A 13969-nucleotide genomic window follows, 5' to 3' on the forward strand; every position below is an offset into this window, starting at 1 on the left:
AAAGAAACATTGATGTGAGAGAAAAACATCAATCAGTTGCCTCCTGTGTGCATCCTGACCAGGGATTAGACTGCAACCTGGCTATGTGCCCTGACCAAAAATCAAGTCCTCCACACCTTGGTGTACAGGACAATGCTCCAAACAAATGAGCCCCACCTGCTGGGGCTGTAGTTGAGTCCTTTAAAAAAATATTTTTTATTAGTCTTCCGATCTGGGCACAATGAAAGAAAATTAATTAGAAGAAATACTTTAATATTGCTATTTGCTCTTTCTCTATAATAGAAGTGTCAACCAAATTCACAGTCGACAACGACAGATTGAAACACGCGTGCGATTGGCACCAGCGAGAGCTTTATATGTATCACGCATGTGCGAGTCAACATAGCCAATAAACTTGCTTAATTAGACCTGCTTTCTGATTTAGCTAAATTTTTTCCCGCTCAGTGAAGCACTCCAACTTCTCTCTCAGGTAATTGTCAGCAACACAGCAGTAAATATCAACACGAAGCAGATTATTATTGTAGATCACAAAGCAGATTATTATTGTAGATCACGTAGGGATAACAAAGGGTAAAATAGTTAACTGTAGCAGTGTTTGACTAAATTCTGTGCAGTGAGAAAACCTGAAGTCATTTTCAAGGTCCACCATTTCTTCTTTTCAGTCGGGTCAAATTTCTAAGCTTTCTAAATCTGTTTTCTGGCTAATGAAAAGAAAATAGGATTCTACCGAGTCTCCTATCTACCTACTCCAGGACTTCTGTGAGGATCAAATGAGATGAGGCACATGAAAACGCTTCACAAACGTTTGGTTAAATTGTAAAATGTTTGCATCTGGCTATAAAGCAAGTTGGGTTCCTGGGCTGAAGAAACTCCAAGGAGGCTAGTTGCTAGGGAGAGGAAGCTGGGTGTTGCTATGTGACGTCATTACCTGGCACCTACACCAGTTCTGGGTCTGAGTCCACTCAGCAGAAATCTCTGTGCTCCAAGCCCAGTCACCACCCGCCATGTGCTTGCAGACTTTTGTTGTGGGTTCTCATCTCACGGATTCGTTAGGGTGGGACCAATGACTGTATTACGGCCAATTGATGTGGTGGAGTTCATCAGGTCAAAACAGACCAAGATTTCACTGTGAGTAGGGAGGACTGTGCATTGGAGGACTCCGCTATCTTTGGGCGTGCAAGAGAAAAATAGCCCCTACCCCAGAGCCACGTAAGTCAGTCTCTGACACCTCCTGTATATGCCCAGACTTTGTCAAGATCCCTTCTGGAAAGTGCACCCCAGGTTCAGGCAGCTGACTCCTCTGTAGTAAGCATGGTAGAGTGAGCAACAGGTAGGAGGGTGGAGCCAATGAATCCCCCCAAGCTGATGCTGTATTAAAGGGAGTGATCGACCCAGGAAATATGGTATCTGTGGGCTTGTGGTGAGGGACTCCCTGGAGCTACACAACTCAGTCTCTCCTCTCGACCTCAATCTGCTTTGAGCCATTCTTTGACACAGCCCAGGGTGAGTGGCTGTGAGTGAGATTTTGTGCACTGGCCATCTAAGGGGGCCTGCCTGGGTTTCTAGCAGAGTCCCATTTCTCCCTGGCACACAGAATTTCTGATTTTCACAGCCAGATATTGTGTGGGCTCCTTTTCCGGCTCTGGTGCCCTTGGTTGGGGAGCCCAGCATGGGGTTGAGACCTCTTGCTTCTCTCAGGGGACCTTTTTAGCTGAACTATCCCTCCAGGTTCTCAACTGCTACATGCGGGTGCAGGTCCAGCCCTTGTCTCTTCACCCTTCCTGCTAGTCTCGATGTGGCTTCTTGTGAAAATCCTTGGTTATAAGACTCCTGTTTAGTCCTCAGTTGGTTACTCAGGTTGACTGTTTTATAATTTAGTTGTAATTCCTGGGAGGAGGTATGTGTAACTTCCACTTACTCCACCGCCATCTTGGATGCCCTGACAGTATTTCTGTCTTGGATTTGTCAAAATAAATCACACCAATTTTTTTAGTATGAAGATGTCCTAATAAACATGCAACTACAATTAATAGGTTAATAAGTTACATTTAATTATGTAACTTTTGTGATCAGTTTTTGGTTTACAGAGAATATCATATATCAAGAATTTTGATACAAAAAGATAATTTCTCACCTTAAGCCCCTAAAAAAAAAAAAAGATAATTTCTACTTACTGTATTATGGCCAATTGATGTGATCAATATGGGCAATCCAGATGTATATTAGGCAGAATCCAGTGAATGATTTAAAAATTTCCTTGGATAATTCATAAAATCAATAATTAAAATACAGATAAATGAGAGTTGTAATATATGATAGAGATGATGTACTTTTCAGAAAAAAATACCTCTCTCTTTATTATAATGACCTGCTTTTGGTATTTCATTATTACTGAGATCTATTTTTTTTTTTTTTAAATATATTTTATTGATTTTTTTACAGAGAGGAAGGGAGAGGGATAGAGAGTTAGAAACATGGATGAGAGAGAAACATCGATCAGCCGACTCCTGCACACCCCCTACTGGGGATGTGCCTTCAACCAAGGTACATGCCCTTGACTGGAATCGAACCTGGGACCCTTCAGTCCGCAGGCTGATGCTCTATCCACTGAGCCAAACCAGTTAGGGCGAGATCTATTTTTAGAATAAAATTTTGTCCTCTATGAAAATAAGAAATTAGAATTATTCTTGGGTAATGACTTCATAATGGTAAGTGTAATCAAGCTTGTTTAAGATTACTTTAAAAAGCATTTTAGTAGCAATACGTTGTGAAGATCATAACTATAGCTATGGGAAAACAGCAGTTGTCTCTATTATGTTATTAGAAACTTAGAGGTTAGGGTAAAATTATCTAGGGGTCACCCTACAGGCTTGTACAAAAAGCTTTTACTCTCGCACAATTTATATGGAGTTAAGTAGAAGTTATATGTAATTCTACCTAGTATGGACACTAAAATAACCGTAGCCTAGGGGGTAACGTGGGGATAAGGACACATATGTAATAACTTAGTCAATAAAAAAATAATAAAATGACCGTAGCCATGATTTATTGCTTCAAGTGGATTACCTCATTTAAATTTCACAATGACTCTGTGAGGTAGGAACTGTTGTTATCTCACTTTTATAGATGAGATAACTGCTGAGGTCACTTGTCAAGTGGGCAGAAGAACTGGGAGCCGGACCCGGGCTGTCTGACTCCTAGATCGGTGCCATGATATGCTGCTTGTGTAGCTTGTAGTACAATGTAACTTAAGGGCTAAAAGAGTGACTGTGGTCTAGAAACTGGCAGGTCATATAACTTCTTTTTTTTTAAATTTTATTTTTTAAAAATATATTTTATTGATTTTTTTACAGAGAGGAAGGGAGAGGGACAGAGAGTTAGAAACATCGATGAGAGAGAAACATCGATCAGCTGCCTCCTGCACACCTCCTACTGGGGATGTGCCCGCAACCAAGGCACATGCCCTTGACTGGAATCGAACCTGGGACGTTTCAGTCCACAGGCCGATGCTCTATCCACTGAGCCAAACCGGTTAGGGCTATTTTATTTTTAAATTTCTTTATTAAGGTATTACTTATGTGTCCTTATTCCCCCATTGTCCCTCTATACCCCCACTCATGCCTTCATCCCCCTCCCCCTTGTCTGTGTCCATTGGTTAGGCTTATAATCAGTGGTTCTCAACCTTCTGGCCCTTTATTTATTTATTTATTTATTTATTTATTTATTTTTAAATATATTTTATTGATTTTTTACAGAGAGGAAGAGAGAGATTTAGAGAGTTAGAAACATCGATGGGAGAGAAACATCGATCAGCTGCCTCCTGCACACCTCCCACTGGGGATGTGCCCGCAACCCAGGTAGATGCCCTTGACCGGAATCGAACCTGGGACCTTTCAGTCTGCAGGCCGACGCTCTATCCACTGAGCCAAACCGGTTTCGGCCTGGCCCTTTAAATACAGTTCCTCATGTTGTGACCCAACCATAAAATTATTTTCGTTGCTACTTCATAACTGTAATGTTGCTACTGTTATGAATTGTAATATAAATATATGATATGCAGGATGGTCTTAGACGACCCCTGTGAAAGGGTCGTTCGACCGCCAAAGGGGTCCCGACCCACAGGTTGAGAACCACTGGCTTATATGCATGCATACAAGTCCTTTGGTTGATCTCTCCTCCTTACCCCACCCTCCCCTACCTTCCCTCTGAGGTTTGATGGTCTGATCGCTGCTTCTCTGTCACATAACTTCTTTAAACTTGAGTTTCTGCAACTGTAGAATGGATGCTTTTAGTAGTAAATGGGATACTTTATTTAAAATATCATACAGTATATGCTAAACAAATGGTTATTAATAATCACAGTAGTTATAATAATGATTACTTTTGTTTTTGTGATTTATCACAGCTCCATATCTCTGTGGCCCAAGGTTTTCAAGCATTTTTTATGAAGCACAAAACATAAAGTGGCTAGTGTTTTTAAGTTACAATACTTACCAGCTTTTTGTTATATGTCGAAGTATTACTATGAATTAGTAAGAGAAAGATATTTTGATTTCAGCAAGAGACAGAAGTTATACAAAATCACTTCTTTCTTTGTGCTTCATAATTGCTTGTATGTGTGTGCATGAGAGAGTGAGAGTGTGTGAGTTTGTGCTCCTGCCTGAGCCATAGAAAAGATTTCTTCAGGACTTGTGCAATGGGGCTGGAGGGTGTTTCATGTTAGATGCTGTTGTGAACAGAGAAAACCATAGGGTCCATTTTTTTTGGAGGGGTTAGGCCAGTACTCCTAGGAAAGTTTGTGATAAATTGGAAGAATCAAGTTTTGATTCCAGGGATTAGAAGTTATGATGGCAAAGACCAGGTTTAGTGAAAATGAGGGAGTGGGAAACTGAAAGGCTAGGAGAGTCTCAGCGGTTCTCAACCTGTGGGTCTCGAACAATGAAAATACATCCTGCATATCAGATATTTACATTACGATTCATAACAGTAGCAAAATTACAGTTATGAAGTACCAACGAAAATAATTTTATGGTTGAGAGTCACCACAACAAGAGGAACTGTATTAAAGGGTCGTGTCATTAGGAAGGTTGAGAACCACTGGAGGTAGAGAGGAAGATATTTGTGTTAAGATTTCAGAAATTTGTAAGGAGTGATGGAATTAAAGGCTAGAGAACTGGAGGTATGAGAAAGGTTTGTAGATTGTGTAAATTTGCCAGGGTTTGGGCAAAGAGGTGAAGGGCATGTCGTAGGAAATTGCTATGTCCATAAGGAAATGAGCTGGGAGAATAGGACCCATTGATTAGGGATGAGAACAGGAAAGAGACTAACTGGAGACCATGGGTGGGGCTGCTTTAGCATTCTAGAAAACAGTACCTCTTAGTACATTTTAAAAGATGGACATTATTCTTTAAAAGTCATTAGAGAAGAATCTATATTAATTAAATCAAACTTTTGTGAACTTTCTGGTCTTGTCCATTTTCTTGGCTAGGAACAAAAACTCAATTTATAATGATTTTTGATGATTAATTTATGTCAGTATGAAATTGATTAATTAGGAATTTATATACATGTTCTGTACTATTAATATTGGTACAGTACTTTCTTTAGCGTTTTCATTTTGCGAGGTTATTAGATTCAAAATTTTCTGGAGCAGAATGTGTTTTCAGAGGAAATTTTGCTTTTTGGGGAAATAATTTATTAAAGTTAATTTGGAAAATGCTGAAATTGAATATGTGTAGCTCTTATAATTGTGAACTTTTTGCATTTACATTGACATTCTTTTGTATAGGAGTTAAAGTTCCTCGTAATTTTCGCTTGTTGGAAGAACTTGAAGAAGGACAAAAAGGAGTAGGCGATGGTACGGTTAGCTGGGGCCTTGAAGATGATGAAGATATGACACTTACAAGGTGGACAGGCATGATTATTGGGCCACCAAGGGTCAGTGCTATAAATTATATATTTTTATTGATATTTATATCCACTTTACAATAAGCATTTTATTTTACAATATAATTAAAATAAATAATTATGATAAATTCTAACTGAAACAGTTACTCCCTTTTTATTTTCTATACATTTACTGATGCTACTACCATTGTGCACAATATGATACTTGATTTTCTGGAGAATTGGGGGGAAAAGATTGATATAGTCATTGCCAGCAAAGTGTTTGCAGTTTAGTAGAGAAGAAAAAATAAATGTAAATGACAGACTCTAAATATGGCAGAGAAAGATCACTATGGGACTTTAGAATATGTTTCTTCTAGCTGGAATAATTGAGGAAGGCTGAACAGTGGAGGAAGTTGCCTTTGGAATGAGCCTTAAAGAACTGACTAGTAGGATTTCAGAAGGTGGTGATGGGGATGGAGAACATTCCAGATAGAGAGGAGAAAAGGTGAGGAAATGGAGGGGTTATTTGGGAAGAGCAAACACTGTGTTTTGACATAATATATTACTAACTCACTATGTGTAACCAATAATTTCTAAATTGGTTTCTTTTGAGAGCACATTGCTATTTGCTTTGTGATATTTGACTTGCCATGTAAATGCTGTAGGCCTCAGTTTCTTCATTTATAAAATATATTGAAAAGTCTATGATTCTTGAATACTTTCTTGCGATGTTGGAAGCAGGCCCATTGTTTTTTATTCTTGGGTCTTTCTAAAGTTTGTGAAGTTTTATTTTTACTCAAAATATTTTCAGATTGGGAATTTTTTTTCTACTTTGCGTTTCTTACTCAAAGGTCCTATTTATTGCACTCCCTGCAGTGAATCTTTGAAATATGTATTGTATAATGTTTTGACTTGCTGGAAAAAACACAAATTTGAAAGTTTTTTTTCTCACTCTGGTTTTGTATAATGTTTGCTACCTTGTTAACTGAACATTTCACCTATTTTCCTGTTGGGTAGAATTTAAATTTCCTGTTGATTATTGTAAAAGAAAAATGGATCAGGTAATTAGCAATGTTAAATTTAAAGAATTAATGAATGTTTTATATTTTCTGGTATTCTTTTGAAAAATTTATATATACTACTAAACTAACAAATCCCCCCCCCCCCCCCCCCCCCATGCTCTGATTTTTTCCATAAGACTTTTGAAGAAGGAAATATAATACTGGTGATTAGAATTTTTTATGTGTTTTATAACTTGGTATTTATAATGAAAACTTTGATTTCCACTGCCTGTGAACATTATTACCATGGTCTGTCTAGTAAAAAAAAAAAAAAGAGTTACTTAATGAATAGTTTGAGATGGTCTGAACTTGATGGAGTATAAATTTCAAAAAAATTTTTTGTCTGTTTATCCTCACCTGAGGATATTTTTCCATTGATTTTTAGAGAGAGTGGCAGGGAAGGGGAGAGACTGGAAGAGGGTAACATCGATGTGAGAGAGACACATTGATTGGTTGCTTCCCACATGCACCCCCCACCAGGGCTGGGGATCGAGCCTACAGCTGAGGTATGTGCCCTTGACTGGAATGGAATCCGGGCCTCTTCAGTCTGTGAGCTGACGCTCTATCCACTGAGCCACTACCTCCAGTGAACTTTAAACTTGAAGAATGTTTTGGAGCTTATGTATAAGTTCCTCAACAATTTTTGTGGGCTGTTTCAAAGCATAGTTAGCAAATGTGGAGGAACAGCTCCTGCCTGATCTCTGTGGCCACCAGCAGGACTCTCCAAGTTGGTGTCATAGAACTGCAGGAAACGTCCATGTCTAGGCTGTGCCCAGTGCGGGGAGGGAGGGCAAACACTTTTCTAGCTTGTGGGGAGGGTAGAGCCTGCTCAGCAAGTGGGGGGCACATTGACCAATGCTGCTGACTGCCAGGCCAGGCTTCTTGTCCAGTGAGTCCTCTGCTTTCAATTAGTCTGTGAGCACCCTCTCACTCTTTGGTGGCAGGAAGAGGGTGGAGGGGAGGACCTTGCAATGGCACCGTACTCCTCCTAAGCCAGACTATTCACCACACAATGATTTTCTGCCTTGCATCCTCTTTCAAGTTATCTCCCCCACTGAGGCACTTGGGACTGGGTGAAGGTGAGTGGTCACAGCACTCATTTGCCATTTAATAAAACCTGCTGAGATTGGTGTCTCATCTTAATTTTCTGTTTAGAAGGTGCCATATTTAGAGCAATTTTGTCCGCAGCTTTAGCTATCCACATTGAGCCAGGGTAATAGGAAAATTCTTACCTCAACATACTGTAACTTGGTCAGCTGTTTTTTTTTTTGTTTGTTTGTTTTTTGCTACTGCTTAAGATTACTGTTTTGTTTTTTTGTTTGTTTGTTTTTTGTGTGTGTGTTACTCCAGTATCTGGATTTATATGATTAGCAACTTTGTTTTTCGATATATGTGTGTGTCAGTTTTCTGAAGCAATATTTTTTAGCTTTAGAGGTTTACTTTTCCTTATATGTATGTTTCTTTATATGTAAATGGAAGTACTATATTCATCTTTTCGATATGAATCAATGAATTAATAGACAATAGAATATCTGACTATAGTACATTCTTTTTAAAAAAATATTTTTATTGATTTCAGAGAGAGAGAAATATTAATGAGGAGAAAGAATCATTGATTGGCTGCCTCCTGCACCCCCTCCACTGGGGATCGAGCCAGCAACCTGGGCATGTGCTCTGACCGGGAATCGAACCATGACCTCCTGGATCATAGATGGATGCTCAGTCACTGAGCCATGCCTGCCAGGCATTCTTAATAATTATTAGTTCCTTTTATTACTCTCCTCTGTTTTATTTCATTCTTTTGTTAGATAATAGAAAGGTTTGGTTGTTAATTTAAAAGAAATTAATTGAAAAAGAAAAATTAGCCCAAGGTATCAAAAGTTAGTATGATGTTTACTCTGAGCACTGAATTAGATTAATAGTTTTTGATTTAAAAAAAATTTGAGGTGTAATGTACATATAGTAAAATGCATACCATTAGTTTTGACAAAGATACCTTGTTACCCACATGCTTATCGAGATAGAGAACAGTTCTATTACCCCAGAAAGTTCTCTGTGTCCCTTCCCATCCTCATCCCCACCCTGCTTTGTGCGCCCTAGAGTAGTTTTGACTGTTGTAGAACTTGGTATAAGTGAAATCATGCAATGTGTTCACTTACCAATTTGCTTCTTTTGATTTGGTATAATAATGTCTCAGAGAGTCATCTGTGTTGTTCCATGTAGTAGTAGTGTTTTTTTTATTACTGAGTACTATTTTTCTTTATTGATATACCATAGTATGTTTATCAGTTCTCCTATTCATGGGTATTTGGATTTTATCTACTTTCTGGCTATTACAAATAAAACTACTATGAGCATTCTTTACATGTCTTTTTGTAAACATATCTTTGTCTTCATTTCTCTTGGTTAAAATGCCTAGGTATGGAATTGCTAACTCATAGGATAGGTGTATGCTTATCTTTATAAGAAAATGCCAACTTGTTTACAAAATGGTTATGATTTTTGACACCCAGCAGTATGAGAGTTCTGGTTGTTTCCATATACCTTGAGATCTTTAACATTTTGAATTTGGGGGGTGTATGTGGCTATTATTATTATCATCATTATTTTTAAAATGCAAGTTTTTAGAGAGCTGATGTGCATCCAGATTGGAGAACCATAGACTAGATGATTTCCTTGAGATCTATCTGGCCCTTTGTATACATATCAAAAGTGCTGGTCATATTAATATATTTACCATTAAACTGCGATGATGTTTTTTATTATTATTATTAATAAATCTTTATTGTTCAGATTATTACAGATGTTCCTCTTTTTTCCCCCCATATCTCCCCTCCACCTGGTTCCCACCCCACTCCATGCCCTTACCCCCTGCCACTGTCCTCATCCATAGGTGTAAGATTTTTGTCCAGTCTCTTCCCGCACCCCCACACCTCCTTCCCCCCAAGAATTGTCAGTCCACTCCTTTCTATGCCTCTGCTTCTATTACATTCACCAGTTTATTCTGACTTAATTTTTAGGTTCACTTGTTGATAGATATTTATTTGTTGTCACTTTGTTGTTCATAATTTTTATCTTTACCTTTTTCTTCTTCTTCCTCTTCTTAAAGAATATCCTTCAGCATTTCATATAATCCTGGTTTGGTGTTGATAACTCCTTTAGCTTTTCCTTATCTGTGAAGCTCTTTATCTGACCTTCAATTCTGAATGATAGTTTTGCTGGGTAAAGTAATCTTGGTTGTAGGTTCTTACTATTCATCACTTTGAATATTTCTTGCCACTCCCTTCTGGCCTGCGTGGTTTCTGTTGAGAAATCAGCTGACAGTCTATGGGTACTCCCTTGTAGGTAGCTAACTACTTTTCTCTTGCTGCTTTTAAGATTCTCTCTTTGTCTTTAGCCCTTGGCATTTTAATTATGATGTGTCTTGGTGTGGTTCTCTTTGGATTCCTCTTATTTGGGGTTCTCTGCGCTTCCTGGACTTGTAAGTCTATTTCTTTCACCAGGTGGGTGAAGTTTTCTGTCATGATTTCTTCTAATAGGCTTTCAGTATCTTGTTCTCTCTCTTCTTCTGGCACCCCGATAATTCGGATGTTGGTACGTTTGAAGTTGTTCCAGAGGCTCCTTACACTATCTTCGTATTTTTGGATTCTTTTTTCATTTTGCTTTTCTGGTTGGGTGTTTTTTGCTTCTTCGCATTTCAAATCTTTGACTTGATTCTTGGGATCCTCTAGTCTGCTGTTGGATCTCTGTATAATATTTTTAATTTCAGTCAGTGTATGTTTAATTTCTGACTGGTCCTTTTCCATTTTTTTTGGCATTCTCATTAAGATCCTTGAAGGTCTCACTAAGTTCCTCGGAGGTTCATAGAAGGTTCTTGAGTAGCCTTATAACTGTGGTTTTGAACTCTATGTCCTCCATTAGTTTGCTTTCCTCCATTTCTTTCATTTGTGATATGTTTCTTTGTCTCTGCATTTTTGGCTGACTGCGAGGACCCTTTGTGTCTACAGTGGAAGAACTGCTGTGCTGGAGACACCCTTAGGGGTAGGACTTGCTTCAGTGGGGCTTTGGTGCTCACTGAGTCTGCTTCTTGAGTGTGTCCCTTATGGGTGTGAGTTGTTGAAATCTGGTATCTGGCCAGGGGTACTCTGGCTGCTGGATCTCCAAGTCAACCACTGTGTGAGTCCACCCAGCAGGAGCTATAGCGATATCAGCAAATTTCTCCTCTTTGTTTGGGGTTTGGAAATTTTGGAGCTCTCTGACCCAGCTGCAGTTTGATAGGTTTGGCTGCAAAAGCGCAGGTGGTTCCTCTGCGGCTGCTGAGCACAGCTTGGATGGGGATGTAAATTGAGTGGGGTGGGGTCCCAGAGAATCACCAGGGTGGAGCAAATAGCAATGGCTCCGCGTGCCCCAGTCCCTCTGCGTCCCCACAGCAACAGTGATCTCTGCGAGCGGCACTGCGAGAAAGCCACCCTCGCTTTCCGATCCGCTGCAAGACAGTCCAGTTTCTCCCTGTAGGAGTGTGGGACCCCAGAGTCTCGCCATAAATGAGTTCAGTGCATTCAAGAGCTTGTATTCCCTTCCGATTGAAAAACGCTGCGCACCCAGATGCAGCCCGGTTGGCACGCGCCTCTATACCTCTGTTCTTGGCGCCTCTGCACCTCCTACCCGGTCTCAATGCGCTTCTTTTTTTCCTTCTAGTTGTAGAACTTCCACTCGGCCAGCTTTCCCGTGGTTCTGGATGATAGCTGCTTTGTCTTACAGTTGTAATTTTAATGTTGTGGGAGGCAGCACGTACAGGTTTATACCTTATGCCGCCATCTTGGTTCTCTGCGATGAGTTTTATACAGCTGTTTCTTTTGTAAAATACGGAAGTATTTAACATATATACAAGAATGTTGCATCCATTTTAAACTACAGTAGCTTAATATCCAAGATCTGACCTCCACTTGGGAGTAAGTATCTTTTACTTAAGGAAAAGGAAGTTTTGGTAAGTGAAATCTATAGACGGATGGTTAGCTGCTCCCCTCTCCCCCAGGTTTATTGTAGAAACCAACAGGCATTACATTTGTCTCTTTCACTTATTTTTCACTTTTATATTTTAATTGTATACCAATTAGTTAACCAAGTGAACAAGTCATAAGGATAAATAAGAGTTAATTATAGGTATGAAATATCAGCCAGGAATAATGTAGAACCATTACGTCTGGTAGCTTTAAAATGGCTTTTTTATAGTATGGTTATGTTAAATGTCTCAGTTAAGAACTGGTATTTTAAAATGATGTGGAAACAAAGTTTGCTCTAACTAATGAGGCATGAAATACTGTTTTCTTGCTGTAACATGCTATAATAAAGTGTTTTTTCTTTTGCTAGAAGTTACTGATTGCCCTATAAGTGGGATAACCATACAATTTATTGTCCAACCAGATTCTTTTGAGGATGAAAAGAAGCACTATTAATATTAATACTAGAACAATAGGAATAAACAGAATTGTCCGCGACAAACGGGAACTTTTATATGTGCGTGACATAGTCAGGTAGTCTCTCCTCCACAATGTAAACTTTTTAGTAAAGCCTGAATTTAAGTGGTTTGTTTTTTGCTCTAATTTTATTACAGGCATTGCCTGTATCACAAAACGTGAGTTCTGATCATTTTGATATAACTGTATAGAATTATTTTATAAAATCTCTGCTTTTTCTCTACTTTTAAATATACTTGCTGCAGTTTATTCTACCAATAGGTTAAATGAATGTAGAAAAGTAAATTCTTGATCACATACACAATAATATCAAGTACTTTTCCAACTCTTTATTAGCACTTGAACATTATTTTTATTATTTTTTTGCCTTCCAGACAAATTATGAAAACAGAATATATAGCCTGAAAGTAGAATGTGGACCTAAATACCCAGAAGCTCCTCCATCAGTTAGATTTGTAACCAAAATTAATATGAATGGAATAAATAATTCCAGTGGAATGGTAAGTTAAAGTACTCATTTTATTCTTATATAACTTATAATATATACTCAGGAGAAAGTAAAAAAAAAAAAAAGACCTTTGTTTAGATAAAAATCTAAAGAAGTTTATTTTATGTTGTTTTTCTTTTATGACTCAACCCATCCTTAACGACCTTCAGGTACTAGCCTATATAGATGGGATAGCAACACTTCTTAGGGTTTTAGTTATTGCTTCAGTAGTCATATTTCATTGAGTTCTTACTTGGTGAAAAGATGACCATTTAAAAAAAAATGTTATTTTTTTTTAGGGTTAAGTTATATTTGGTGAGCTTAAAATGATGAATATTTATGAAGAGGAGGTTTTTCTTTGAGGAACCAAGTATGTCTGTATTGGAATAAGTAGTCATAGTTGAACACTGTTTATTTAAAGCAAATAAACCAAAATGACACACTCTACCTGACTCACATAAGAAAGTTAGTGAAGATAGCGGAATTTCTAATATAAGTAGATTGTTAGGTTTAGACTTCAAAGTTTAGGCTCTTGACGTGCCGTGTTGAGATCACACTGATATGCAAAATGCATGTTAGGAATCACAATAACACAATAATAATAAATGAACTTCATCCATCTTAGGAAATAGAGTGTTAGCAATATTCTTAACTTCTGTGTGCTCCTCCTTATCTCATCCCTATGTTCTCTTTCTCCACCAATGGTAATTAATATCTTGAAAAATTTTTTTATATTTACTTATTTTTCTTTATAGTTTTACCTAATGTACTACATTATTCTTCCTCCCTCTTTCCTTCCTATCTATCTATCTATCTATCTACCTACCTACCTACCTACCTACCTATCTTATCTATCACGTACCTACCTACCTACCTACCTACCTATCTAAAATCATGAATTTATACCTGTACCTCTAAGTCTATTCCAAAACTATAGGGTTTATTACAGATTTCATTTTTTCCATGTTTGTAATTCTCTCCTCCAACAGTGAGAAACCTGGCTTTCATTATCCTTAGTCCAGGGTTGGGCAAAAGTAGGTTTATAATTGTGAGTA

The 13969-nt window shown here is 38.2% G+C and overlaps 1 protein-coding gene across 5 annotated transcripts in view; it reads left to right on the top strand.

Annotated features, from left to right (window-relative positions):
• Window positions 1–13969, top strand: part of UBE2V2 (ubiquitin conjugating enzyme E2 V2) — a 55221-nt gene that overhangs the window by 28241 nt on the left and 13011 nt on the right. For 4 of the 5 annotated variants that reach the window (XM_070392803.1, XM_070392802.1, XM_070392806.1 and 1 more), the window contains 2 exons: window positions 5789–5937; window positions 12802–12927. In XM_070392803.1, coding sequence (XP_070248904.1) covers window positions 5789–5937; window positions 12802–12927 — 275 coding nt within the window. The remainder of the gene's footprint in view (window positions 1–5788; window positions 5938–12801; window positions 12928–13969) is intronic. The other variant, XM_070392804.1, reaches the window with a different exon arrangement.

The sequence above is a fragment of the Myotis yumanensis genome, unplaced genomic scaffold, assembly GCF_028538775.1.
Source record: "Myotis yumanensis isolate MYYU_CA2020_CCGP unplaced genomic scaffold, mMyoYum1.0.hap1 SCAF_15, whole genome shotgun sequence".
In the NCBI taxonomy this organism is placed as follows: domain Eukaryota; kingdom Metazoa; phylum Chordata; class Mammalia; order Chiroptera; family Vespertilionidae; genus Myotis; species Myotis yumanensis.